This window comes from Andrographis paniculata, unplaced genomic scaffold (assembly GCF_009805555.1).
Source record: "Andrographis paniculata isolate CXL003 unplaced genomic scaffold, ASM980555v1 Contig59END, whole genome shotgun sequence".
NCBI classification, from domain to species: domain Eukaryota; kingdom Viridiplantae; phylum Streptophyta; class Magnoliopsida; order Lamiales; family Acanthaceae; genus Andrographis; species Andrographis paniculata.
Genome location: NW_026137594.1, coordinates 1,190,359 through 1,218,007, shown reverse-complemented (window position 1 = coordinate 1,218,007; position 27,649 = coordinate 1,190,359). Strand labels below are relative to the sequence as shown.

The following is a 27,649-nucleotide window of genomic DNA, read 5'->3' as shown; positions in this document are numbered from 1 at the left end:
AAAATGTAATAAATATAATGATATTTTTTGTAAATAAACGTTGAACAGATGATAATAGATAAATGTTAAAAAGAACAAAGAAAATAAATTTGATCTTTAGAGAATATATATTCTTGATTTTGAGTAAATAACTCAATGTTATCGTCGTCGTCGTCATCTTCCATAAGTGAAGTTTATTGGCATGAACAATTAAAATTCAACTAGAAACTGATTGAAATGTTCATATATGTATATATATATATTCAAATATATATAAACAAATTCATGAACAAAAAGTTACACAATTTTTTCAATATGAAGAATACAAAAATATAAACAATCTGATTGAAATTTATATGTGTATTTTTCATCCCCAATAGATTGAATTTCAAGAAATTGTTCTTCATTGTGTTGGAAGAATTAACTTATAGAGGATTTTTTTTTTTTTTTTTCCTTCTAAATTTGAAATATTTAGTTCAGAGATAAGATAATTAAAGTTGTTGCAAAATTGTTTTTGGTGAAAGAATTATTTGATTCATATGTATAGGTAGATGTATTTTTCATATGTTCATAATTATATAAGTATAGTGATAAATCTTAAATTAGCATCTATCTAACCGAAGATATTTATATATATATATATAAGTCCAACACGGAAGCCATTAACAGCCAAATTGATGTACTGTCGTCTTGCAATTATTCACGTAACATAATATATATGTATATATATATATATAAACCCATCACTCACAACATTATTTAATTTTCCATTATATATATATATATATGTGCACTACTTACTAATTTAATAAATAAGCCATTCCCACTTTGTCTCCACCCCCAAAACCAAACTCCATATGATATATATTCGTTCTTTAAATACCACTGCCAAGAAGATCGAAAACCCTATTTCATTTCATATCGTATGGATTCGGATTCAGACAAGAAAAGGTACTAATTACATCTTAATTTGGTACATATCCAATTTTAATTAACTAGGGTTTAATTCCAGCTGCTGTTTGTTTGTTTTAATTTGCTATATATATATATGTGTGTGTCTCTGCAGTAGTTCAGGAGCAGCAGTGATCGCCACCGTTGATGTGAAGGAGGCTCGGAATCTGATCAATCAGGGCCACAGATGTCTTGACGTTAGGTCTGTAAAATTGATTAATTAATTAATACTTTTATTATTATTATTATTATTATTATTATTTGTGAATTATTAGGACTGAGGAAGAATTCGAGAATGGTCACTTCGAGAGTGCCATTAACATCCCTTATATGTTTAAAACTCCACAAGGTAATTGATTGGTTATATATATATATATATTCAGATGATATTATTATTATTATTATTATTAATAAAAAATATTCATTTCGATCTGTTTTATTAATTATGTTTTTGTAATTATTGATTGTTGATTTCAGGCAGGGTGAAGAACCCCAAATTCATGGATCAAGTGTTGGCAGTATGTGGAAGAGAGGATAAACTTGTTGTGGTAATTAATAGTATATTGTTAAAATATTTAATTTAAATTTTTATTTATTTATTTTACGTATATGAAATCTTATTTAGGGATGCCAAAGTGGTGTCAGATCCGTCTATGCAACTACTGATCTTCTTCAAGCGGTGAGTTCGTCGCTTTAAATATTTTTTCTATCTATTTGATTGTGATTTTAATTTAAATTCAATAAAAATATATTATATTTTCTTACAACATATTATATTAAAATATTATTTAAACAAAATTTTAAATTCATATTTTATTTCAAATCAATTTAGAATTATAACCAAACAAACTCTCTTCAATTAAAAAATATTATTAATAACATAATAATCAAAACATATTTTTTATTTAAGAAAAATCACATCAACAACAATCATTTAGAAAATTAAAATAAAAAAATAATAATAAAGATTGGGTTCCTTTAATATTTAGAATTTAACTATAAAATGTTATTATAATATTTCTTTTTCTTTTGTTTTAAAATATATAATAAGAATAAATGATATATCTTTGTTGAAAATTGTATGTACCGAGAATGATAAATTTTGAAAGCAAACAGACATCCAATATTTTATAATTATAAGTTGTGTATAAAAAATGTAGCTTGATTCAATGATTATACATGAATGAATTAGTGCTATTTCATTATTAAATTATTATCGATATAATATTTTATATTTGATATAAAATTATTATTATCATTATTATTATTACAGGAATTCAAGCACGTGTGTAACATGGGAGGAGGATACATTGAGTGGGTTGCCAATGGATTGCCTATAAAGATTATTGATAAGCCACCACCAAATTCACACCATCCAAATCCAATGGGTTCACTTTAACTCCCTCCCTCTTCAATTACTCAATTAATTTGTCTTCAATTATATTATATATATATATATATATACACACTATGACCCGTGCTCCGCGCGGATATTTTATAATGTAATAAGGAATGTTTTGTTTCCTTAGGGCGTGTTTGTTTGGGGATTGAATTATATTTACATTATTTATCCCATTTTTTTCACAAAAATATCAAATCAAATACTTATTTTTTATTTTTTTATATTATATTAAAAATCAATGTTACATCCAAAACATCACATCAACACTTATTTATATCACATCGTACAACTATTCAAATTCAAAATTTTTATTATTCAAATCTCAACTCAAAATCCAAAACCCTAAACAAAATATTGGTAACAATAATATCATATTCAACAAAAAAATATTCAGAAGTCAGATCAGGTAAGAAAAACTCTCAATATTTGGTTTCAAAATAACCTTTTTTTGTTTTTTTATACCACAATCCCCTCAGATCTTTTATCATCCAGAGAATCAAACAAATATATATATATATATATTATATATATCAGAAAATGGAAGCAGCTAATAATAATAATAATAATAATAATAATAATAATAATAATATTTTGTACAAAAAGCAACAGATTAGCTCGCCTCAGTACACTTCCACATTCCATTGCTCTGCCTTTTTCAACTGCCTCTTGTATTCCAGCCAGTCGATCCCTGAAATCCAAACAAACACAAACTAACTAACTATAACCAACAATCAAAATTCAACAATATTTAATAATTTAAGAAATCCGCGGCCGCTACTCGTCGAATATAACATAATTTGATGTCGTGACTTACCATCTTTGGCGGCGAGGGAGACCATAATGTCGTCGATACCCTGCTCCATCCCCTTCAGCCCGCACATGTACACGAACGTGTTGTCCTTCTTCAGCAGCTCCCACAACTCCTCTGCGTATTCCGCCATCCGAGTTTGGATGTACATCTTCTCCCCTTTGGCATTCGTCTGTTCTCTGCTCACCGCAAAGTCTAGCCGGAAATTGTCCGGGTTTTTCTCCTTCATTTTCTCAAACTCCTGCCAACAGAAGATTATTCTTGTTTGTGTTATTATTCATTCGAATGTATCCAACTTATATATATAGATATATATATTTCGTCACCTCTTTGTAGAGCAACGAGCTGCTCGTCGGGACACCCAAGAACAGCCACGCTAAACCATTGAACTGTCGCCATACAAAACAACAACTGATTGAAATTAGCGACCAAGAATCAATGAAATTCGATCTACCTATGTTTGGTACCTTGTAATCCTCATGTTTTTCGAAGAACATTTTCCACAAGAATCCGCGGAAAGGTGCAATCCCAGTTCCGGTGGCAAGCTGAGCATCACAAACACCTTTCATTTCAATTTTGTGTTCAAATAAAAAAAACAAAAAATTTGTTCGACATTGAATAGCCCGATTTGGGCACAACATACCATTACAACCGTAGCCTTCTCATCTTTCGGCATGAGCATCTCTTTCCCTATCGGTCCGGTTATTTTCACTTCTGCGCCTGGTTTCAAGTCGCCTGTATTCATACAATGTCAAATTTATTCACCACGTCGACTAAATCATCATCTCCTCATAGGAAAATCCCCCGTAAACCATTTCAATGGTTGCAATACGAAAACATCGATTTTATACTTACAAAGGAAGTTTGAGCAAACTCCCTTAACTACCTCCCCTTGATCGTTTGTGTAGATGAGCCTTTTCACACACAACGATACCTAAACAAAAATGGAGGATATCTCAAAACTATAGCTTAGCTTAAGAAGATCAAACATAACATTGTTTGTATTCAAAAGGCCTACAGTCTTGGAGTCTCCAAAATCGCCAATGGCACTGCTGGCAATCGAATAGAGCCTGAGCTTGTGAGGCTTCCCACTCTTGTCGACGCCATCGGCAATCACTCCAATGGATTGGCCTTCTCTGTAGGGAATCTCCCCTACACCAACATAATCAACAGATCGATTAATTCTTAGCACAGAAAGTAACAAAGCTACTTCATACGTCACTTCCTCTGCTCATCACAATAATCAGTTTTATATTGAAGCTGTAGCTAAGATCTGATGATATAAGTGAACAATCTAATCTAATCTAATCTAGACTAGTTTAGTTTAGTTACAAAATTGAAAATGGAGTGAATGAAGAAAGTAGATAATGGCTGGATTGAGGCAAGGTGTGGTTTAATGGCAGAGAAATACATACATACAGAGAGATAGAGAGACATACCCTCAGTTGTGAAGACCATGTGCCATGTTTCGCCGGGAGCGTCGTCGCCGGTGATCTTGGTGTTGAGAAGGCACCTACCGATGTACGGCTCCTTAGGCTTAAATTTGTTCACAATTAATCCTTCTTCTTGCTTCTTCGAAACCTTTTCAACTTTGGCCGGCGCCTCCGCCTCTGTGGTTACCTGCGCCCTGATTGGCGCTACTTTCGCGGCGGCGCATCGGCGGAACAGCGGCACCTGCAGCCAGAGAGTACATGACGAATTATTGCCCAAATTCTTCAAATTCTCATCGTTCCAAACCCTAATTTGAAACAGAGAGTGATTTAATATATAGCATCATTGATATCATACCTTGGTGAATTGGATTCTTGTGTGTGGAGAAACAATGGAGGTTCTGGCCGGAAGGGAAGAGGAGTTGGTGGCAGGGAGAGAGACAGCAGCAGCGGTTACAGCAGCGGCAGCAGCAGCCATTGTTGGTGTGAATAGGGAGGGAGGGAGAGTGATGGAAGTAAATATGAGGATTGGAGATTGAGGATTGGGTGGAGGAGATGGAAAGGGAAGGGAAGACCAATGCAGTGAGTGAGTGGCACTTGTGAGGATAACAAATTTCAATTGCCCAATCTCTGAACACAGCACACTTTGTATTTTATTACATATTTGTGGGAAAGAGACTGTTGTTATTGGGATATTTTTATGATTGGCCTCTACTGTACCATTCCAATATATATATATATATATATAGATAAATTACTCATAAGTTAGATTAGGCGAATTATGTTTTTAAAATTTAAAATAATCTCGAACAATTTTTATGAAATTTTTATATATATATATAGTTTAAATGCATACACAGGTTTAAAGCATGACTATTACTGTCTCCATATGGTCAGGTTATTTTTTACAATATTTAAAATATTCTTTTTATTTATATAAAATGTGCATAATTAATATACATTACAATCAAATATTTATATTTTGTGTATAATGTAATTCAACATAAACATGTTTGATCCAATAAATAAAATATAAGATATTTTATCTATTTTTATTTTAGAAATAAATAAAATACAACAGGTCGTGTGCCATAAATCTTTTTGTTTTTTTCCGACCATAACAAAATTGGTCAGGCTGTGCTCTTTTATTTTGATTTTTTATTTATTTAAATACTAATTTTTTTTTAGTTAAATAGTAATTTGTAAGTGAGATATTATTCCCAAAATAAGATATTTTTGTATAATCTGAAAAGGAAACTTTATTTTTCACAAAACTGAAAGGAATACAAACAAATTACTTTTTCGATTCAAGATAGTTACCTCAAATAATTCATTTAATAGTAAAAATAATTCTTTACTTTTAATTTTATTATTACTATTTTAATAAAAAATAATAATTATTTTTATTTGTCTTATTGGTTTTTTTTATTAATTGATTGATAAAGTTTTAATAATACTTCAATTTTTTTTATTATTATTATTTTTTATCTATTTTCTGTTTATATTAAAATATTAATATTTTATTAATTTCTATCTTAAAATATGGAATAAATGTCCACAACGAGAAAATATTTACGTATGACAATGGAACCTTGTAGACTTGACTTAGGTCTAATTATTCGGATATAAGGTATTATATAACCTAATTGGATTCGGATCGAATTTAGAGTTTAAGGGTGGACTTTGTCCAAACTCAAATCTAAATTGGATTTTCTTTATATCTTAATAATATATCAATAATATTAAAAAAAAAAAAGAGTAAATTTTAATAATATAATTATATTCAAAATATATTTTAGTTTTATTTATTTATTTATTCTAGTAAATACATAAAATTTTATACGTCAAGTAAGTTAAATTTTAAATAAGTTAAATTTTAAAATAATTTTTTAAAAATTATAAAAATATTTAAAGTTTGTTGGGTCCACTGAGTCGAATTCGGGTCTGATTCAAATGTCGGGTTTAATAATATGGATTCGGATTGTATTTCGGTCCGTTAGACCCGACCCATTTTATGGTAGAAGGGTAAATATGAACTTTTACACCAAATAGTAAGGGTTCAAGATCAAGATAAATACCCAGTAGTAAAACTGAGTAGCGAAGTCTGCCTCTCGACCCATCACAACTCAGATTCTGCTTTGCGCGTCTATATGAACCGCCGTTGCTCCGACGAACCAGTGGAAACCCCCCGATCGGAGAAAATTGACTCCGATCGGAAGCGGAAGACGTCAGCCGACCACCACCATCACCACAACCACCACGACAAGCACAAGCATGGAAGTAGTAAGAGGACCAAGACGCCCTCGTCCGAGAAGGTTAGGGCTTCGCACATTTTGATTAAGCACCAAGGCTCTCGCCGTAAGTCGTCCTGGAAGGATCCCGAGGGCCACCTCATCTCCGCCACCACCCGCGAGGAAGCCGTCGCTCAGCTAGAGGGGCTCCGCGCGCAAATCGTCTCCGGCGACGCCACCTTCCAGGAACTCGCCAGGCAGCACTCTCACTGCAGCTCCGCCAAGCGTGGCGGAGATCTTGGTCAGTTTTGGTATCCTAGATTAATTAGCATCTCGCTTCACATGACCTAATCCCGCGGATTTCCTTCACTATTGCGTGAGATTCTTTGTGGTGATGGTGCTGTTTGAATGATTTTCGATGGCTGATGAAATAGCCTCGTTGTGATTGATATTATAGTTGGTAAAAACCAATATGAATACAGTGCTTCTCAAATTTATCTTGTATCTTCAATTATTCCTGCCTCAAGAATTAGTCGACTGACCTAATGCTATTTTGTTAGGTTTGTGGTATATAAAAGAGTGAAGCTAATTAGGTCAAGAATAATGATTTGCACTTTCTAGTTTCTTGATTTTATACTATTGTCAATAAATCAAAAAAGGTTATCCAAGAAAATGTGGCGAGTAGAGCGTTTTAGCTCTCAAAATTGTGTAATGGAATTCCCATATGGATAAGAGTTACTACTTATTAGTCCTGCCTGCCTATGCTGCTAAATCACAAGTGTGCAAGTAAACAAGGCAGACTTATTTGCATTTCTTTTTTATAAGGAACTGGGCTTAGTAAATCAATTATCCACAGCTATGAAGCTGAATAGCCTGTAAGCATTTCTTTTTAATTGTTGTAATAATTCCTAGATTAACTATTTAGGCCCATTGAAAAAAATAAAAATGCTGCATCTATAGTTGAGACTCACATAGTTACTTATGTGTCTTGATTAGATTTTTTTGGTCGCTCCAAAAAAAATAAAATAAAATCTTGAAATCTCTCATGCTTGTTCTTAATGAACTATTAGCACATGTATATGGACAACAACGTGTGCCTTTGTGTTCCATCAATGTTTATGGTTATGTATGCCCATGCCCTCGATAAATTCTTGGTGGTCATTCAGTTGGGATATTATGTAGCTACCACCTGTGCAAATTTATGGTGATTGTTCAAATATATGTACAATGAGTAGACTTCGCAATGTTAATTGAGCCAGTAAGTGGATGGATCTTGATTGGTAGGCCATTGGAAACTGCAATACTAAGTGTGTGGTAGATAAACAATTTCCTCAGTATTATTTACCAACCCCATTATATATGATTAGTGTATTAATAACCACATAGTTATTTGATATTTGGAGTCAAAGGAAGGTCGGCCACTTCACACCAGCAAAAGTACTATCCTACCGCTCAATATGCTTTCATATCCTAAATCCAGGCCTTTTACAATGGAAGTTAGTTCTATGGTAAATTTAATTATATATGGCATGATTTCAGTGCTATATGGAGTGATTTAAGTTATGGTTTGGTAACCCTTTTCTCTACTAGAATTTCTTGGTCTACAAAAGTATGCATGCTGTGCAGACTCTATTTTTTTCATGCCTCTCTAAACTCTAGTTTCAACATTGTTAACTTCCCATCATCATTGTATTTCAAAAGGGCCCAAAATCAAGCTGACAGTTATGTTTATTTGTTTTGGTTGCTTTAATCTGGAACTGATGGGCCATTACTAATTTTATTGCTCTCTTGGGTTGATCTTTTCTCTTGGTTTACTTCCCTACTATTTGAGTGAGAAACAATTTGCCGGAAATATAAGTGAATTTCAATGCATTAATGGAATAAAAACTCTTATAGTGACTGATAGTTCGAAATAGCATGAATTAAGTGCATCAAAGTTGAAGGGATCTCCTACAAGTATTTCATGGAGGAGACAAAACTGAATTAAATTAGGATGATGCAGCTATGAATTTAGGGAACTGAATGTGTATCTCTAATGGTGCAGGTCCATTTGGGAAAGGTCAGATGCAGAAGCCTTTTGAAGAGACAACATTTGCACTACAAGTTGGGGACATAAGCGACATAGTGGACACCGACAGCGGAGTTCATATCATTCTGAGAACTGCCTAATTGCCTGCTGGAAGCTTGGACCTATTACAGAAAATATTGAATATGCTGATGTATTTTCATTACCAGACAGGGTAACATAATGGATCGTATTACCATCCTATCTTATTACCTTCCTATAAATTCCTATGGTGAAAAAGTAGAGAATGTCTAGTTGCACTATATGACTCATGCATTGCAATTTAACATGCATTATGCTACTTTTCAAGGAAGTTGTTAGAGTTTCAAATGCGGGTATACACATAAGGTAGCTTATGTCTGTCAAAGCTTTCATTCTATGGATATCAGCATCACATTCATTGTGTACATGTAATGTTTTAGTTCACAGATAAGCTAACAGCAAGATAAAGGCAGTTCCATGCAGACTTTAGGGGAAAACATCTGTCCAACTCGAAAAGGAAATGATTCAGGTAAGTTACAGTCTCTTCCAAGCTTAAATTAGAATTTATGAGCAAGATAACACCAGTACACCTCACCCCATCTACCCACTGTACTTCATCTTCTTTGCTTCATCTGATGGGACCCCAGAGCCAGTGGCCTCCCCTGCACCATGTTGGTATGGGCATATGTAACCATACCGGCAACCCTTTGGGGTATTATAGAACACGCAATGCTTCGTTGCATTATTCACTTCAGTGGGTTTTCTTTTATTTCCCTGTTCTGCCCCTTGCCCCCAGGTTTCTTGCTTCCAATACCCCCCTTGTGGTTGTGGGGGCCTACTGTAGCCGTAATCATTCGGCCATGCCATTGGCATTAGAGGCAATGGAGGCACTGGGCCTGGCCTGGGGGGTACTGGCATTGTAGAAGGAAAGGAAGGAGGAGCAAAATGAAACATACCTGGTGATGGCACAGGTGGCGCAATCTCCAATCCACGGAGAAAGGTAGGCGGGCAGTCCACGGGAAGAGGAGGTGCCGGGGGCTGAGATGGAGGAGGTGGCGGGGGCTGAGATGGAGGAGGAGCCATTTCTTCAGCAGTTCTGAAAGCCTCCAGCGGGAGCCATGGGTGAGGACTAGAAACTTGGTTGCGCGGCAGTGAAAGAGCTCTTTCTATGCTTGTTCTGGAGGTGGACTGGCTCAGAGGATTCTGCTTCCCAATCTGGCTAACTGGTCCTATCTTCAAGGTTTCCTCTGCCTCATTGGATCTTAAGGTGTTAAGCGGTAGGGATCTTACTGGCACGATTGGTGTTGAGAAGGAAGGATTGACAGAAATGTTATCGGGTTTTCCATGCTTACTGATTGATCCTGTTTTCATCATATACTCGTTGGGTACCCGCTCCACACCAGAAGCTGGATGGATCGGAGAGTACTCGAGCCTTAATGGTGGATTTGCATCATCCCTCCCACCTGATTTGCTTCCTGCATCATATGCTATCAGGAAAGGAGATTGATTTGTTGTCGGTGACCTTGTGCTCGATGGCATTGTTGTGTTCATCGGTTCACTGCGCTGATTTCCCGGCATATCAGCCCTAGCAGGCTCTGGTGCGGCTGGCATTGTTGTTTCATTTCCAGGGTTGAAACTCGCAACACTGTCATCAATCAGTCCCTTGACAATATCTGGCGTTGCAAGAATGTCCAGCATTCTGGTGGGATCAACCTGCGGATTTTGTTGCACTATGGCTGCTATTGCAGAGGAGGCAGCGACAACAGCAAAGTCCCGGTACATTAGTTCCAGCGTCTTTAGGTTTTTCAGGAGGAATCCGTCTCTAGAATGATCGACAGTATTGACCTGAGGTTCAAATCCTGGCGGGAAGCTGGTCGAGGCTGTAGGTTGTGGATCGACCCTGCTTGACGATTCGGGTACCGCTCCTGCGCAAACGTCATCTGGGATCGGTACATGAAACAGCTGAGGTACGACTCTTTTCAGCGTCTGAAATGCTTCCTCCAGAGTCTGTTTACCTCTGGAGGAGCGATCCTGCTCGACCTGTTTGAAATAAATAAAATTTACGATGATCAGCTTAGTTGTGGTATCGGATAGCCGTTCAGAATCTATAGCGATAGGATGGGATTACCTCTCGAGTTACATTTGGCTTTGGAGGATTATACGGACACCACCAACCGAACTGCTTCTCTGTGCGCGGCAGATGTGGTTGGGAAGAACTCGCTCCGGCGCGGGCAATGGAACTCGATGAATAAGTGTCCTGGTAATAAACATAAGATGTAAACAAACAATATCAGCCTATACCTATAGCTCTGGTAAGCAACAAAAATACACATCCAACACCAAAAATTGCTACAAAATTATAATTTGACTAACTTCATCTACATGTGGAGAAATATTTCAATAATCTGAACATCAAGTAACACCCGCATTGTCTTACAAGGAGAAAAACTATTTTTGTAGGAAAAAGGTATATGCAAGCAAAGACAATGATTTATAAAGTAGACCTCATTTGAAATGGGATTGACAAAAAGAAATTCCTCTTACAATCCAAAGTACAAAAGCAAATGCCATTTTCCACATAAGTAGAGAAAAATTCAAAGTAGAATATTGCAAATAAAATTAGTGTACTTTGGGCAAAACATATCAGAAATGAAGAAGATATCAATTTTCAGATTACTAACTCATACTATTTTTTTTAGTAATGTCGAATTCTAATTGTCTGCAAACTACGTTAGTAAGAAAAGTTGCACTCGCCATTCTACCACTTGGCTCAATAATCGGGAGGCATGCCAAGATATGCCAACAATTAGAATGTGATTTTTCTTGGACTCTATTGTCATACTATTTTATTTTGTTTCTTTTTAGACTATTGTTCTATCATATAGTGTTATAATCTCAAAGGAAGACAAGATTCGCCGATCATAATAAATGAGCTATTCTCATTTAACTATTTTAGCGATAAAAAAGATTCTATAACATCTACTTGTATTATAGAAGATACTATCACCCTACCACGTGGCTCAACCGAAAGTCAATCTAAGATACGCCAAAAAGATGAATGAATGCGATATGTTGCTTCACGAGTAACACGTGCAATCAAGAATACAAGGGCCCCACCGAATATTTCATACTCGGAAGTTGCAATAAATCGACTAATTCTTCAACACTTGGCAACTCTATAATCACAAAACTCCAAGATGATTGCACCAAATCACCATAACTTCGCGACTTAAGCAAATCTCACCATGTCGAGAAACATATTATTAGTGCCCATATTTGGAATTCGAACATTCCAAAAAGCGCGCCACGTAAGTACTCTTTGCCCCCCCCCCCCCCCCCCCCATTGGCATTGAAACATGCATCCATCTATAAGTTTCAGTTTATCAAGTGAGTGAATTGTTGCTGGTGAAATTCACCCCAAAATGTAGGACACTAGATCTAGAGAATTCTCAATGGTTTTATAAGTGTCTTAGTATTAACTTAGAACTTTACTATTTAGAGAGATTTAACAGATCTATGGTAGAGATTTTAATCCGAACAGTTAGATATTTCCATTCTATTGCTCATGGTTTCATCACTTTTTTTCAAAAAAAAAAAAAAAAAAAAAAGATCTTTCTTAGTAGCTTCTTTTTACTTTAGATTTAAATTTGAAACCAAGTAGTAGATTTTCCATAACAACAAATCAGACAAGCTTCAAAGGCGCAGAGCACACAAATTCAAGCAAAAAAAACCTAAATCAAAATTAAACCACAGATCTTCTCAGAAACGAAAACCCTAACAAAGAAACAAACACGATCGAGCTAAGAAAGCAAGTGCCCGCATATTAATTAATCAATCAATATACTTTGCGGCTTCTGTGATGAGAAGGCGGCCGTGAATGCTTCCTCGATGAGTCGGAACCGTCCGCTCCGGTCGCCATACGTCCAATCGAGCACTCCTTGGCAATTTCAGATTCGAGAAGCTTCTCTGCGGAACGGCGCAGCAGGGAATGGAGACAACGCGAATGGAAAACCCTAGAGCGATGCTTTATATAGCAGGCTTGGCTGCTGCGGAGGTGTGCACGTGTCACCTCAAATGGAGAATTCGATTACCACGTTGCTTTCGACAAATCCTTCACCCACCAAAGTGTTCGTTGCATTGCGCTTCAAAGGTCCGACGAACGACGCTATATTATTATTATTGCAAAATTTGGGGTTTTATACAATTTAAAATATTCTATTCGGACCCTTATCTATCTGGACTTCCCATCTTGGCCCCTTATTTCTTTTGAAAAGCTTTGCACTTCAGCCCTTGGCGCCAACGCCTTCAAACGATATGTATTTCTTTTATTATTTATTTTTTAATTTTAGTGTACTTGACTTAGAAACTTAGGTGCGTTTATTTTTTAGCATTAAATTTTGAGTTGGGATTTGAATAGTAAAAATTTTGAATTGAAATAGTTGGTATGAAGTGATATAAATAGTTATTAATGTAATATTTTGACTGTAAAATTGATTTTTAGTATAATATAAAAAATTGAAAAATAGGAGTAAGCTTAAGCAAAACTTGTTAATTGAAATGACTTCGTAAATTGATTGATTTTATGTTTTTTTTTTTTTATTTTGAAAAAAAAGAATTTTTAAAAAAGGTCTCTATTTGAAAAAAAAAGAAAAAAAGAGATCTCTAAATATATATCGTTGTGCATGGTATTAAATTGTATATGCTCTTCAAACGGACATTCTACATGGCCGGCCTAGCTCGGGTGATTGGGCAATTTGGGCATGGTCTTTTAAATCTTTACTTAGTAAGATTTTATCCACGATTATTTTAATTTTTCTTTTTTTTTAAAAAAAAAACATCAAATCAGTTATTTATTTTATTAGACTAAAATTTAATTTTACATTAAAAATATTATATCAGTACATATTTATATTATATCAAACAATTATTTCAATTCAAAATTTTACTATTCAAAACTAAAACAAAAGCCATAATCTTACGTATAACCACACCATGTATATTTTTTTCTGTCATATTTAAATATATATATATATTTGTAGTTTATTTTAAATAATAAAATAGTAGTGAAATTTAATGATTATTACATATATTATTAGAATTTGTTATTTAAAATATCATTATTTATAATGTGTTATCGTTTTAGACATGTATTAATGGAAATAAAATGAATGTTTGATTAGTATTAAGTACTCGTCTTTAATTTCATTACTATATTGAATTTAATTTTATGGATTTTCATTATTTAAATAAATTTAGCTTAACTAATTACCAAAATAATCAATAGTAACTTAATAATAATAATAATAATAATAAGAAGGTAGATATGTAAAGTACTTTGAGAAAAAAATTGAGGTAAAATTTGTCAAGTTTAGTATTTATATTATTAAAATGATAATTTTGATCAATTATCTCATTATATTTAATATTAAAAATATTTTTATATTATGATTGAAATTCTTTAAGTGAAAAATACCTCTATATTATTACCGGTAAAGTGGCTTTCACACCTCCCTTTTAAAAAAATTATATATTATAGAAATCGGAAAAGAAGGAACAACCTCTTCTTCTTCACCAAATTTTCATTGCAATTATTTTTTTTCAAAATTCAGTTAATTCAAATTGCCCCTATTTGAATGTTTGAACATGATCTCACGGTCACAAATTTCTTTGTATATATGAGTAGTAGATGGGTTTTTCTCTCGAGGTAAACTGTTTTTATTCTCTCTAAATATATATATATATATATGATGTTGTGTGTATGTATAATTATTGATGGGATTTAATATGATGTTGAAGGATGAAAGTCTTCCCCGCATGATTGCTAGGGTGATGATTGTCTGGTGTGACACTTGAACAGAATCAGTTTTCCATGTCAGAAAAATCAATAAATTAATAAATAATAATACCCTGACACACATAAATAGATAACAAACTCTAACAGTTACAGTCTGACAGATGCCTCAATTGTTAGCATTAAAGATCTGCATCAGATGCCTTGTGATAGATGGTTGGACGTTGTATTCATTGCTGACACCGAGTAATTGAACCGTTGCAGAAGCTTTATTGCTAATGCATCAGCAACTTCTGTTTTGTTTAAAATCTCTACCTGAATATTAAATTATTTGTAAACATCGAGGCCATTTATCTCATGGCCAAAATATCAGGGGAAGCTTACACAAATAACTTGAATTCTGATGGCACAAGTGGAGATCTACGATTTGGCTACTCGAACCAAGGTATGGTGAAAAACAGAGGATGCCATGGTGAGAATTTAGCACAAACAATTCAACATGGATGGATGTGGAGGATGCCAGAAGTCAGATCTGCCTTTTACTTAAGCTTTTTTTGTGCTTTCTCCTGATCTTGCCAATCGCGATATATGGAGAAGAGCGTCTCCAGCAGCACATTAGGATTTACAGCACCTACTCAAAACATTGCAAGAGATAAATAAATTGAATCATAGCAACAGGAGGCTTCCTTCATTCACAACAAAAGTTAAAAATGCAATGAGCTAATTGAGATTGTTAAACAAGCTAGCAAAACAAGCAGGCATCATCAGATCTACCATAAATCCACCTGAACAAGGCTGTAGACTGTGAATCGGCACTCCTCGACGAGCTTTTGCACAAACTTCGTAGGTACACGAAACAGCAGCAGAGGTACTACTCTTCTCATAGTCTGAAACGCCGCATCCAAGCTTCGCTTCTCAGACGATGAAGATTCCAATTTCTTCTGTTTGAAATCAAGCAAAACATTGCAATCGGAGGATCAGCAAAGCCTGGAGGAGGCGTTTCAGACCCTGAGAAGAGAAGAGTAGGGAGCAGCGGAACGGAACGGCGGACTACTCTAGGGCATGGAAACAATGCGAATAGCAAACCCTAGAGCGATACTTAATTTATAGAGCTGAGCTGGCTGCTGCAAAGGTGTGCCTCCACGTGTCACCTCAAATCAACAATTCGACTACCACGTTGTTTTCAGTACAGCCCATAGGAATTAGGGCTAAGTTGGACCTGTTTCGGATCCGATCCGATCCAGATTCAGTATATTTTACCCGGGTTCGAAAGCTCGTATGGATATCGGATCTGGATCGGATCCTCAGATATGATGATATTTATAACTTGGATCCGGAATTGATTTGGATCTGGATTTTTATATAGTAGTCGTATATAATATTATTTATTAATATGATGATTTTTTTCTATTTAAAATGAAAATACCTATTAATTAAATTTAATTGCTGGGTCTTTTTAAATATGGATAGAATTTTATGTATTAACTCAATTTTGATTCAAACCTAATATGTACAAGGGGATTGGATTTTAAAAAATAATAATGGGTTTGGAGCTTCTTGACAGACCTATATATATTATTACAGATTGTGGGCTTTCTTTCCATTCAAAATATTTTCAATTCATGTCTTTATCTGTCTGAGATTTCCATATTGACCCCTTTTTTGGTTTAAAAGGCTTTACATTTATTAATTTGAAATCGAATCCAATTATTCCGGTATATGTCAGATCATATATGCTAATCGGGTTAGATTTAGGTCAAAAGATAGACGGGAGCTGGACCCGATTAATATATTTTATCTCATTACCATTTCATATTGAATCTATATAATAAATTATATTTAAACATACATGAAACATTCCTAAAATTCCAACAATCTTGATATACAGAACCTACTCAAAACATTGCAAGAGATAAATAATTAGAATCACAGCAACATGAGGCTTCCTTGATTCACAACAAAAATTAGAAATGCAATGAGCTAATTGAGATTCTTGATCAGATCACCATAGATATTCCACTTGAGAGTACTTGATTAAATAGAGCAACACAAAGAAAGCACTGATTATACAACTACTGTTGCATTAATTTCAAGGCTTGAAACTGGCGATACTGTTGTCAATCAGAGCCTTGGCCATTTCTGGGTTGGCAAGAATCTTCACCATCGTCGCTGGATCGATCTGTGTGTTTTCCTGCACAATGGCTGCTATGGCAGTGGAAGCAGCTTCAACAGCAAAGTCCCGGTACTTTGGTTTCAATGTCTTTAGTATGCTCAGGAGGGTTCTGTCTTTGACATGATCCAGCATATTGAGTCGAGGTTCCATTAATCCGGCTGTAGCTTGTGAATTGACTCGGCTTGACGATCCAGATCGCGCTTCTGCGTAAACTTCAACAGCTGATGAACGTTCCGATTCGATCTGTTTGGAATAATTAAAATAGACAACAGATAAATCCAAACTGATATATATATATATATATATATGTAGATGCATGCATCATGACGCATAAGGTGTGGTGTGTTTCTTTTGGTTGAGTTTGGAATATTTTAGTTTGAGTTTGATATTAAAATAATATTTGATAGGATATTTTGTGAGAAAAAAAAATATTTTTTTCAAAAACTCAGAGTCCAAATAATAAAATTTGAAAAATTGATCTAAAGAAATATACCCGGAATAATCAGCATTGCAAATAATACTATAATGACTAACAAATATTATAATTTGGACATCTTTATCTACGTGTAAAGAAATATCTCAAGAGAAAATACCTACAATAATAAAGATTTCAAATAAAAAATAGAAATGCAAGCAAAGGAAATGAAATGATAAAATAGACCTAATTTGAAATGGGAATGACTAAAAGAAATTCCTATTACAATCCAAAGTACAAAAACATACATATGCCATTTTTCTTATTGACAAAAGTAGAGAAATTTTGAATATAGTAAAAAGAGAAAAATTCAAAGTGACTATTGGGGATTACATTAAGTGAGAAGTAAACAATTAATATACATTTGACAAGCATATCAAAAATAATATAAAAAATATAATTGTCTCGTAAAAAATGACGTAATGGTGTAAAAGTAAACTCGCGTCTAGATTTTGCGTAATTACTACAAATGTAAATTTTAGAACATAGATTGCATCCCTAAGGTTTTTTATTCAATTTACTACTATAAGATAGACTTATAGAAGAATCTTACTATATTATATATATAAACGAAATGCTAGGGCCTCATGGAAGATTTTTATTATCGAAATTATATTGTTATTATTTGATCCTGAATATGTATAATATTTATTTATAGATTTCTTTTTATATTATTATTTTTATACATTTGTGAAATTTGGTAACAATAGCTATATAACTTGAAAGGAAGACTAAGTACTTCATTCTCATTTAACTATTATAACATTCATGATACATTTATATATTATGAAAGATGCTATCATTTTATTTAATTTTTCTAGTGTAAAAATGTTTTTTATAATATAATTATGTTCATTTGTCCTTTAAAATAATAAGATTATCATTTTTTTTATGTTTTTTTAATCTATTATTAATGCGATAATAAGAATCGAAAAAAATATCAAATCAGTAAAAAAAAAATGCCGACAGTGAGCCACCAGGATTCGCGGGTTGAATTCGCTACTAATTCTACAACATGGCTCAACCGAAAGTCAATCTAAAATAACATATGCCGAAAAGATGAATGAATGCGATCTATTGCTTGACGAGGAACACGTGCAATCCCCCGTGGCAAGCATGCGGGGCCCCACCAAGTATATATTTCATACTCGGTAGTTGCAATAAATCGCTAATTCTTTAACACTTGGCAACTTAAACCTTTCCCTAAGCTAGTGCAAGCTAAAGTTATTTAATTGTCCGGCTTGCGTCACTCTACCATCACAATAAAGTCGAACAACACTACCACAAAAATGTCATATTCTCGTGGTATATAGCTATTTTCGTCACAAATTGATAAATTTTTACGGAAATAGTTCCACACTAGATTTTTTAGTGCCATGTAAATGTTCTTTGGCCCCCAACCCCACCCCACCTCACCCCACCCCACCCTCGTTAGCATTGAAACATCGATCCACGACCACCTTCTATTTGAGTTTCATTGGCTTCCTTTAACTTAGATTTTATAAGTTTGAAACCAAGTAGTAGATTCCATAACAACTAATCAAACTAGCTCCAACTCCAAATTAAGGCGCCGAGCACACAAAATTAAGCAAAAATAACTAAATCAAAATTAAACCAGTGAGCTTCTCAGAAACGAAAACCCTAATTAACAAACAAACACTACGATCTAAGCTAATAATATATATATATATATATACATACCGTGCGGCTTCTGTGATGAAGAGGAAGCCTCGAATGCTTCGTCGATGAGTCTGAACCCTCCGCTCTGGACGCCATACCTGCAATTGAGCTCTTCTTCGCACTTGAATAACCTCGATCGATCTCCCCTCGCGGAACGGCGCAAAAACAACGCAAATGGCAAACCCTAGCTAGCCAGCTAGAGCAGGCTGTAAGGTGCTTGAATCTAATTTATAGAGCAGGTGGAGGTGTGCAGTGCACGTGTCACCTCATATTGAAAATTCAACAGCTCCTTCACCCACCAAACTGTTCGTCGTTTTGCATTTCTCATTGCTCTCTCGCTGGCTCTGCATTGGACGAACAACGGTATTATTATTATTATTATTATTATTATTATTATTATTATTATTATTATTATAGATTCTACCATTCAAAATATTTTCAATTCAGGTCCCTCTCTATCTGGACTTTTCATCTTGGCCCCGTTATTTGTTTTAAAAAGCTTTGCTTTTCATCCCTTAGCGCCAAGGCAATCAAATTATGTTATGTATTATTTCTTTTTTTTTTTTAGTCCTATATGTCTATATTTTGTTTCCTATGTTTGTTTGGGGTTTGGATTTTGAGTTGGAATTTGAATAGTAAAAATTTTGAATTTGAATAGTTATATGATGTGATATAAATAAGTATTGATGTGATTTTTTAATATAAAATTGATTTTTAGTATAATATAAAAAAATAAAAAATAGGTGTTTAATTTGATATTTTTTGGGAAAAAAATTGGATGAATAGTGTAAATCGAATCCAGTCCTCCAAACAAACACACCCCTGTGTTTTCATTTAAAGTATAATAATTTATTAGGTAATTATCGTTAAACATGCTACTAATGGAAATAATATGAATGTTTGACCATTATAAGTAATAATTAAATTGTCTTTAATTTTATTACTATACTGAATTTAATTTATTATATATGGATCCTCATTATCTAATTAAACAAGAAATAAAATAATTTCACTCAATTACCAAAATGATAAATAGTAACTTCATAATTAAAAATCAAAAAATAAAATAGAATCTATAAACTACCTTGAGAGATGAATTTGGGGAAAATACATTTTTTTTTTTGTTGTTTTTATTTCATTTTCTGTCAGATTTTAGTTTTTCTATTTTTAAAAATGACAAATTTGATTATTTATCTATTAGTATAATTTTAGTCTCTAACCGTTGCTCTATTTATCATTCAAATTTGTGCTCAAATGCCTAAACAGGTGCTTTAATTAAAGTAAATAATAATTATTTGTTTTGCGTTTTTAGTAAAAAAGTACAAAGAATTGGTATAATTTTTTACTAAAAAATAAAAATATAATGACTTATGTTTTTAGATGAATATGTTTTTATATTAAGTATGATAATTATATTTGTAATATAAAAAATAATATTTTGTATTAAATTATTGATATTTTTTTAGTAAATAATATATATTGTATTAATATATGTATATATTGTATTTTTTAATAATATTTATAAAAATCGTTTCACTCAAAAGAAACTATAAGTGAACAAACCCATTTTTTTATGACAATTTGAAAAAATAAACATAAATTTGAATGACTAGGAATATTTTTTTAGAAAAATAATAAATATATATTTATTACGATTTTTATCCAAATATGTAATTCTCATTTTATTTTTAAATTAGTTTATAATATTTCTATCTATCTTGTTCCTACCCAACTTTGACTAATTATATTTCTGTCCAAATAAGTCATTTCCATAAAAACATAAACATCCAACTCACTCTTTAACCTTTTATATTACCCTAAATATTCATATATATATATATATATATATATAATCTCATCCTTCTTACAATATTAGGTTTATTAAAACATTAGTATCCTTATTACACATCAACAAGAAAAAATAGGGACTCTTTCATTTTCTTATTTCAGTACTTTAAGACAAACTATTAACAAAATTATGTTATTGGATGGGTTATTCTTGAATTGGGTGTTTAAATTTGGTTGGAAATGACTTGTCTAGAAATGTTTATATAGGAATATTTGAAAAACATAATATAAATTGATTTAAGAAACATATTATGGCATCGACAAGAACAACAGCAGGTGGTATATACTATATTGTTAGGTTTAATTAATATTCTAATATAATTATCAACCCACTATGAGTCTACAAAGAAATTTATCTAAATATTTCATAATACTTAATATTTGTAACAATACTTTTGAAGACTTCTCTAATGATGATTTATGTAATTTATCAGTGCATGAAAACAATGCACAAAATCCATCCTATTGAGCACACAGTGAAAGCAAGAATAAGAAGGAAACAAAAAAAAAAAAGGGTTAACTAAATTATGGGATTAAAAGAGATAGAAGAAGCTAAGCAATAGAACATGATAATACTATAATGGAAAAGAAGGTAAAAGAAAACTATATGCACTAATCTATCAGAGAAATGAGGATTTTGAAAGCTCAACTTTTAGGATTTTGAAAAACGTATGAAATTTTTGAATTTGGGAGCAGCTGGAATAGTTAGGTTGAAAAAATTAAGAAAGACTTTAAAGTTGCGTTCTTTTTTGGGTTTTACCACAAGTTTTTGCTATTATCAATATCTATTCATATCGCATCAAACAACTATTCAAATTCAAAAAAAAAATAAATAAAAAAAGGGTTAACTAATTAGGGGATTAAAAGAGATAGAAGAAGCTAAGCAATAGAAAATGATAATACTATAATGGAAAAGAACGTAAAAGAAAAAAGACTATATCTATCGGAGAAATGAGGGTTTTAAAAGCTTAACTTTTAGGGTTTTGAAAAGCGTATGAGATTTTTGAATTTGGGGCAGTTGGAATAACTAGGTTGAAAAAATTAAGAAAGACTTTAAGGTTACGTTTTTTAATGGGTTTTACCATAAATTTTTACTATTATTAACCTCTATTTATAGCATCAAACAACTATTCAAATCCAATTATTTACTATTTAAAAATCCAAACTCAAAAACTAAAACCCACAAACAAACACATCTGCATCTGAAGTCTGGATTAGTTTCCATATTGCCAAAGACTGCACCAAAACTGCACAATGCTTCAACAAGAATGTACAAGTTGAAACATGTGTGCCCACAAACTAGGGTTTGTTCTTAACTGAAATCAATACTATTTTCATTCAGTTTTTCATTAAAAATATATATATTTTTTTAAATGATTATGAGTTGTGAATCTATTCGGAACCCATTGGAACTAGCTGGTGTAACACCAGTATGATCACCTCACCCCATCTGCCCACTGAACTTCATCTTCTTTGCTTCACCTGATGGGGGCCCAGACAGGGAACCATTCCAGCAATCCCTTGGGGCATTAAGGAACATGCAAGAACCCTGATCGATGCTTAGTTGCATTATTCATTTCAATTGATGTTCTTTCATGTGCCTGTTCTGGCCCTTGCCCCCGGCCAGGTCTCTTGCTTCAATACCCCGGCCCCCTTGTGGTTGTGGGGGCCTACTGTAGCCGTAATCGTTCGGCCATGCCATTGGCATTAGAGGCATTGGAAGCACTGGGCCTGGCCTGGGGAGTACTGCTGCCATTGTAGAAGGAAAGGGAGGATCGGAGAAGCAAAATGGAACATATGTATCTGCAGGTGATGGCATCGTATGTATATATAGGGCAGTGCGTCTTTTGTGCATATATATCTATATTGTGTGCATTCTTTGCTCTTAATTTGTAATTAATGAAGAACACTAATTGGCCAAACTAAAATTTTTGCTAAATTGCATAAAATTTACCTGTAATTTCACAAAATAATGCAAAATTATTCGTACTTTCAAAAAAGTGTCAAACTCCCTCGTGATTTTATAACCTTATTTAACTATGTTTAACCTACACGCACTTAGACTGCGAATGAATTTCAAAACTATTAAATAAAGCCGGCCGAAAAGGGTTAGACGCAAATTTATAAAACTAAGAAGGAGTTTGAACATAGTTTTGAAAATACAAGAGATTTCGCGCAATTTTGTGAAATCAACGGATGAATTTTGTAGAATTTAATCTATGAACATGAGGTATGAATATAGCAAGGAACACAGTAGTTATTAATCCCACAATATCGTATTGACGCTCTGTAAAACTTAATCAATTTTTTAAATAATCATATTTTGTGCTATCCGTATTAGCTATTATAAAGTTAGAATTGATTGATTCTAATTTGAACGAAATCAAAATTGATCAAAAATTTTGGAGGAGACAAAAAAAAAAAAAAAAAAAAATCTATTTTTACTTTATTTATATTTTTATATTTCTACATGGAGTATTTATAATTCTTTTAACTTTTTACAATCTTCATATATGATTAGTCATCAGTCATCGCTACATCCATGTGGTCACAATTGAAAGCATTTTTCTTTTAAAAAATTAAAACAAAAATATATAAAAAAAAGAAAGAAAAAAAACCCTTTTATATGTGTATATATATATATATATTACAAAATAAAAAGAATTTTTCAAGTTGCCCTAAACCCAGCCGGTTCAAGGCAAAACGGGTATTGGGTTCTAAAGCCGGATTTTGGGTTACCAAAGCCCATCCCAAATCTGTCTACTTATCATCCCTAAGTTGGACAACTTGCATCAATAGATTACGTCTAACAATATATACACATACATATACATATATATATATTTCCTCCGTTCCACCAGAATTGAATAACGAAGATATTTAATTAGTTAATAATAATTAATTATAATATTATTATATTTTTTTTATAATTAATAATATTTATTTTTCTAAAGTAAATTTAATATATATAATTAAAAAAATTTAAATATATATTTAAATATTTAAAAATTATATAACAATGAAAAAATATATGCAATATGGATATTATTTTGTAAAAAAAAAATTTTAATAATACAAGTAAATAAAAAATATTTTTTTTTTAATTTATAATTAACATAAATTAATTTTATAAAAAATGTGTAGTTTTAAATATAAATAAAAATATTTTTTTTAGGAGAAAGATAGAAATAAAGAAATTTTAACGAGTCCTATTGTGTATGTTACGTAATTAATTAAGTTGATTTATATTTGTTGAATATGTTTTGATTTAATAATTTTTACCAAAAATTAGAAATATTTCAATTGCTATCGTGGTGGGACGGAGGGAGTACATATTTGGACAATACCTCACTATCTATATACACAATAATTTCAACATGAGCAACTGCCAAACAATTATCGAAGTTACAGTACTAAATCGATCTATATTTCCTACAACCCACCGCATCAAATGTAACATTTGCTAAACATGCAGCAACAAATTGCACATTCAGCACAAGAGAATCAAATATTCATTAAAATTAAAAATAAAATAAAATAAAATCCCATCATGCCTTGAGAGCACAGACTAGAGTTGTTGCTCCAAAGGGTTGGGAATAACAAATCGGCATTTCCAAGCAGGGTGTATGTTGGTGATGTTCGGCACGGCTAGACGACAACTCAGACTGCAACTGTTAGAATATGTAAAAAGATTTAACAAGGCGTATAAAAGGGCCGGAAGTCCTAACTAGTTTCTTGCACCGAAGATGTATCTTCATCTTTCTCATCCACTGATGATGAAGGCAAGTGTTGTTCGATGCTGATTGTCTGTTGATTATAGGAGACGGCTGTCAGAGGCTTTACAGAAGATTTCAGCGATTCTGGTCCCTCGCTGGCGATTCTCTTGCATAATGCATCACAGTTGCTAATGGTCTCAGTTAATCTTCCTTTCAGCTCTCCCAGTTCGACTTGCAATGAATGCACTGCAGCAATGTGAATATATATATATATATATAGCGCACGTCAGAGTAACACACTTGGAGAGTCCATTGCAAATCCATATACATTTTTCGTGTGTAAGTATATTTGAAACACCTCTCACCAACAAAATATGCAGTTGTTCATAATGACTTTCAAAATGACTTTTACTCAATTGCAACCTTTCCTTCACCCATATTCAAATTATTCATAGTTGCATCTGCCTAAATCCACCATCCTAGGAACTACCCAATCATATTGACAAAAATTTATATAAAATTATATGAATTGAAAGAGATCCAATTGTCTGTGTCTACATATATAGAAAAAATTACTATCCTTTACTATTCCAATCAATTAGAACACATTTTCACACACTCAGAATAATCTGAACTTACCGACAAACAAAGCCTTCTTTTTTTCCCAGGTGGTCAATACATACATTTTTATATGTAATCATACATTTTCCCATTGCAACATTTAGACATCAACCAATAAACGCAATTATAAGCCAAATTTAACTAAGCCAACAGTCTAATGAGAGCAAAAAGACACTACTATAAACCCCATTGAACAACTTTCTGATACACATAAATAGATAACAAGCTCTAACACTCACAGATGCCTCGATTGTTAACTTTAAAGATGCATCAGATACCTTCTGATAGATGATTGGATGTGGTCTTCATTGCTGACACCGAGTAATTGAAGCGTTGGAGAAGCTTTACGCCTAATGCATCAGCAACTTCTATTTTGTTTTCAATCTCTTCCTGCATATTAAATTATATGAAAGCATTGAGGCCATTTATCTCATGGCCAAAAGTTCAGGGGAAGCTTACACAAACACCTGACAAATAACTTGAAATTCCGACAAACATTGAGTATAAGTAGGATATTTTTAGAATAGTCTTATAGGTTTCATTATGTAGGTCTAGGAGCTGGTTTCATTTTGGAAGAGGCATTTCCTAGTAAAAGTTTTCGACTGAATTTTTTTTTTTTTTCAATACAAGTTACACTGTAAGATATATCTTAATAGAACAAGTTACATCGTAAGATATCTTGGAGCCAACAATGTGAGGTAAATGTTGGAAGTCAAAGAAAAGATTGTAAACATCAGGATGGCATTCCAAGAGATCTGATGGCATAGGTGGAGATCAAGGATTTGGTTACTGGAATCAAGGTGTGATGAAAATGAGAGACAATAAGCATCAAGAAGCAGCTAGGGTACAACCCAACATCCATGGTGGGAATTTAGCACAGACAATGCAACATGGATGGACATAGAGGATGCCAAGAGTTAGTTTTGATACTTCCACCTTGAGGACAAGATGCTTCCAAAGTAGAGAGGAGTTGTTACACAGCGTCCTCATTAAATTAAATATTTTACAGGTAGAACTCTTTAAGGTTGTGTCGCTTAGGTGGTTAGGTTACATTAAATATGTTGAATCAACCCGTAAGTAGAGAGTTTTATCAACTGTATTAAGGTTTTATCTTGAAACTCACGTCGTTTTAGGAGGTTCCAAAATATTATTTTACAAGGTTTGGTTCCAAAAACAAAAACAAACCATGGATAGCATTCCTAATAGAGTTCAAACATTATATTATGATCTAAGTGTACCAATCTATTCTCTTCCCTTATTGAGTTAGTAGCAACAACCTATACAAGAAAGAGTAAATAAGGGCAGTCTAGATCAATCCGTTAGTCTCAACCCTATCTCATGTTATATTAATGAGAACGATTTAAGGATTCGGGAATATTAAACTTTACACATATATGACATATTACGATGTTACGTAAATCTACCATCAGACACATTTATAAGAATCTATGATAAATTCTCCTCTATAAATAATCTTGAACTAATTGACTGAATATAAAGAACTCAAAAGCATGATATCACAAAAACAGACCTGTCTTTTACTTATGTTTTGTGCTTTCTCATCTTGCCAATCACGAAATATGGAGAAGAGCTCCAGCAGTACATTAGGATTTACAGTACCTACTCAAAACATTGCAAGACATAAATAATTTGAATCATAGCAACAAGAAACTTCCTTCATTCACAACAAAATTTTAAAAGACAATGAGCTAATTGAGATTCTTGCAGCATCTACAATCCCCATTACCTTGGCCAGGAAAACACATTAACTCATCTTGAACACAAGAACAAGTACAGAAGTTCTTGAATAGGTATGTTTTCACAGATTTGAAAAGAATGAAACTAATAAACAAAAAGTTACCAGTATTAGTGGAAGAAAGAGGTTTCCGGACAAGGATATCCGTCAAGCTACTCTCTTCAGGTACCGATGTAAGTATAGGCTTCGTCTTCATTAAACACACACACAAACACATACATCACAAAATTGAAGAAAATTTTATAACTAACGCAAACCTATGATGTAAAAAAAAAAAGGACAGGGCAATGAAATCTCACAATTTTGAGGGACTGAAGCCTCTGCAAAATGGGGTCGACGCCCTTGGTCGGCTCAGAAACGGTGGTGATCCCATCCTCCGAATTCTTCAAGCGCACATTCAAAATACATTAATCATATACAGGAATCGAAAACTAGCTTTCAATTCAATTCGAAAGTGATGAAATAGAAGGTAGGGAGGGCTAACTCGGGAAGTCGTTAGTGTTGATTCGGAGGCGCCCATGTGTACAGGGATTCACTTGATGAGCTTATTTATTTCATCGCTGATTTATGAAGTGCAGAATGAACAAATACACAGATGAATTGGGTTCATATGAATTCGTTCAGGTCTTCGTTGCCAATGTTTTTTATCACTGCTTTTATTAAATTCTTTATATTAAAGGAAGGTTTTATCTTCACTTAAAGCTTATTCTATTATCGATTTCCACAAATATTAGTATAAAA

General features: G+C 33.1%; 5 protein-coding genes across 6 annotated transcripts; 2 read left to right on the top strand and 3 right to left on the bottom strand.

The window, feature by feature from the left end:
* Nucleotides 1-771: 771 nt before the first annotated feature.
* LOC127257877 (thiosulfate sulfurtransferase 18) lies at nt 772-2,545 on the top strand. 2 transcript variants are annotated; one of them, XM_051284377.1, is made up of 6 exons: nt 772-930; nt 1,046-1,132; nt 1,206-1,279; nt 1,408-1,478; nt 1,556-1,609; nt 2,204-2,545. In XM_051284377.1, the coding sequence occupies exons 1-6, from the start codon at nt 905-907 to the stop codon at nt 2,327-2,329; spliced, it is 438 nt and encodes a 145-aa protein (XP_051140334.1). In that variant the 5' UTR covers nt 772-904; the 3' UTR covers nt 2,330-2,545. The 2 variants fall into 2 exon arrangements, with proteins under 2 accessions (XP_051140334.1, XP_051140335.1); XM_051284378.1 differs by having other exon boundaries at nt 778-930; nt 1,049-1,132.
* Nucleotides 2,546-2,880: 335 nt separating this feature from the next.
* On the bottom strand, nt 2,881-5,189 carry LOC127257875 (ferredoxin--NADP reductase, leaf isozyme, chloroplastic). The gene is made up of 9 exons (XM_051284375.1): nt 4,929-5,189; nt 4,580-4,814; nt 4,159-4,292; nt 3,996-4,074; nt 3,784-3,875; nt 3,608-3,685; nt 3,467-3,529; nt 3,147-3,381; nt 2,881-3,020 (listed from the first exon to the last, which is right to left on the bottom strand). Exons 1-9 carry the CDS (start codon nt 5,046-5,048, stop codon nt 2,953-2,955), a joined length of 1,104 nt encoding a protein of 367 aa, XP_051140332.1. The 5' UTR covers nt 5,049-5,189; the 3' UTR covers nt 2,881-2,952.
* A 1,471-nt stretch (nt 5,190-6,660) lies between these two features.
* Nucleotides 6,661-9,226, top strand: LOC127257876 (peptidyl-prolyl cis-trans isomerase Pin1-like). The gene is made up of 2 exons (XM_051284376.1): nt 6,661-7,102; nt 8,846-9,226. Exons 1-2 carry the CDS (start codon nt 6,721-6,723, stop codon nt 8,968-8,970), a joined length of 507 nt encoding a protein of 168 aa, XP_051140333.1. The 5' UTR covers nt 6,661-6,720; the 3' UTR covers nt 8,971-9,226.
* A 7,466-nt stretch (nt 9,227-16,692) lies between these two features.
* Nucleotides 16,693-19,103, bottom strand: LOC127258571 (uncharacterized). Its single transcript, XM_051285464.1, has 2 exons — nt 18,989-19,103; nt 16,693-17,055 (listed from the first exon to the last, which is right to left on the bottom strand). The coding sequence occupies exons 1-2, from the start codon at nt 19,061-19,063 to the stop codon at nt 16,729-16,731; spliced, it is 402 nt and encodes a 133-aa protein (XP_051141421.1). The 5' UTR covers nt 19,064-19,103; the 3' UTR covers nt 16,693-16,728.
* A 5,208-nt stretch (nt 19,104-24,311) lies between these two features.
* Nucleotides 24,312-27,558, bottom strand: LOC127257786 (uncharacterized). The gene is made up of 6 exons (XM_051284251.1): nt 27,393-27,558; nt 27,208-27,291; nt 27,014-27,098; nt 26,684-26,772; nt 25,431-25,542; nt 24,312-24,777 (listed from the first exon to the last, which is right to left on the bottom strand). Exons 1-6 carry the CDS (start codon nt 27,426-27,428, stop codon nt 24,539-24,541), a joined length of 645 nt encoding a protein of 214 aa, XP_051140208.1. The 5' UTR covers nt 27,429-27,558; the 3' UTR covers nt 24,312-24,538.
* Between the last annotated feature and the right edge of the window lie 91 nt (nt 27,559-27,649).

Bases quoted from the DNA above. Each gene is read 5' to 3' on its own strand.
- LOC127257877 (XM_051284377.1), top strand. From the start codon at position 905: ATGGATTCGGATTCAGACAAGAAAAG. The intron at 1,280-1,407 runs GTAATTGATTGG...TGTTGATTTCAG, and splicing joins TATGTTTAAAACTCCACAAG to GCAGGGTGAAGAACCCCAAA. The intron at 1,610-2,203 runs GTGAGTTCGTCG...TTATTATTACAG, and splicing joins CTACTGATCTTCTTCAAGCG to GAATTCAAGCACGTGTGTAA.
- LOC127257875 (XM_051284375.1), bottom strand. From the start codon at position 5,048: ATGGCTGCTGCTGCCGCTGCTGTAACCGCTGCTGCTGTCTCTCTCCCT. The intron at 4,815-4,928 runs GTATGATATCAA...CTCTGGCTGCAG, and splicing joins CAAGAATCCAATTCACCAAG to GTGCCGCTGTTCCGCCGATG. The intron at 4,293-4,579 runs GTATGTCTCTCT...ATGTTGGTGTAG, and splicing joins CATGGTCTTCACAACTGAGG to GGGAGATTCCCTACAGAGAA.
- LOC127257876 (XM_051284376.1), top strand. From the start codon at position 6,721: ATGAACCGCCGTTGCTCCGACGAACCAGTGGAAACCCCCCGATCGGAG. The intron at 7,103-8,845 runs GTCAGTTTTGGT...CTAATGGTGCAG, and splicing joins CAAGCGTGGCGGAGATCTTG to GTCCATTTGGGAAAGGTCAG.
- LOC127258571 (XM_051285464.1), bottom strand. From the start codon at position 19,063: ATGGCGTCCAGAGCGGAGGGTTCAGACTCATCGACGAAGCATTCGAGG. The intron at 17,056-18,988 runs GTATGTATATAT...TATTCCAAACAG, and splicing joins TTCATCACAGAAGCCGCACG to ATCGAATCGGAACGTTCATC.
- LOC127257786 (XM_051284251.1), bottom strand. From the start codon at position 27,428: ATGGGCGCCTCCGAATCAACACTAACGACTTCCCGA. The intron at 27,292-27,392 runs GTTAGCCCTCCC...GTGCGCTTGAAG, and splicing joins CAACACTAACGACTTCCCGA to AATTCGGAGGATGGGATCAC. The intron at 25,543-26,683 runs GTCTGTTTTTGT...TTTAATATGCAG, and splicing joins AAAACATAAGTAAAAGACAG to GAAGAGATTGAAAACAAAAT.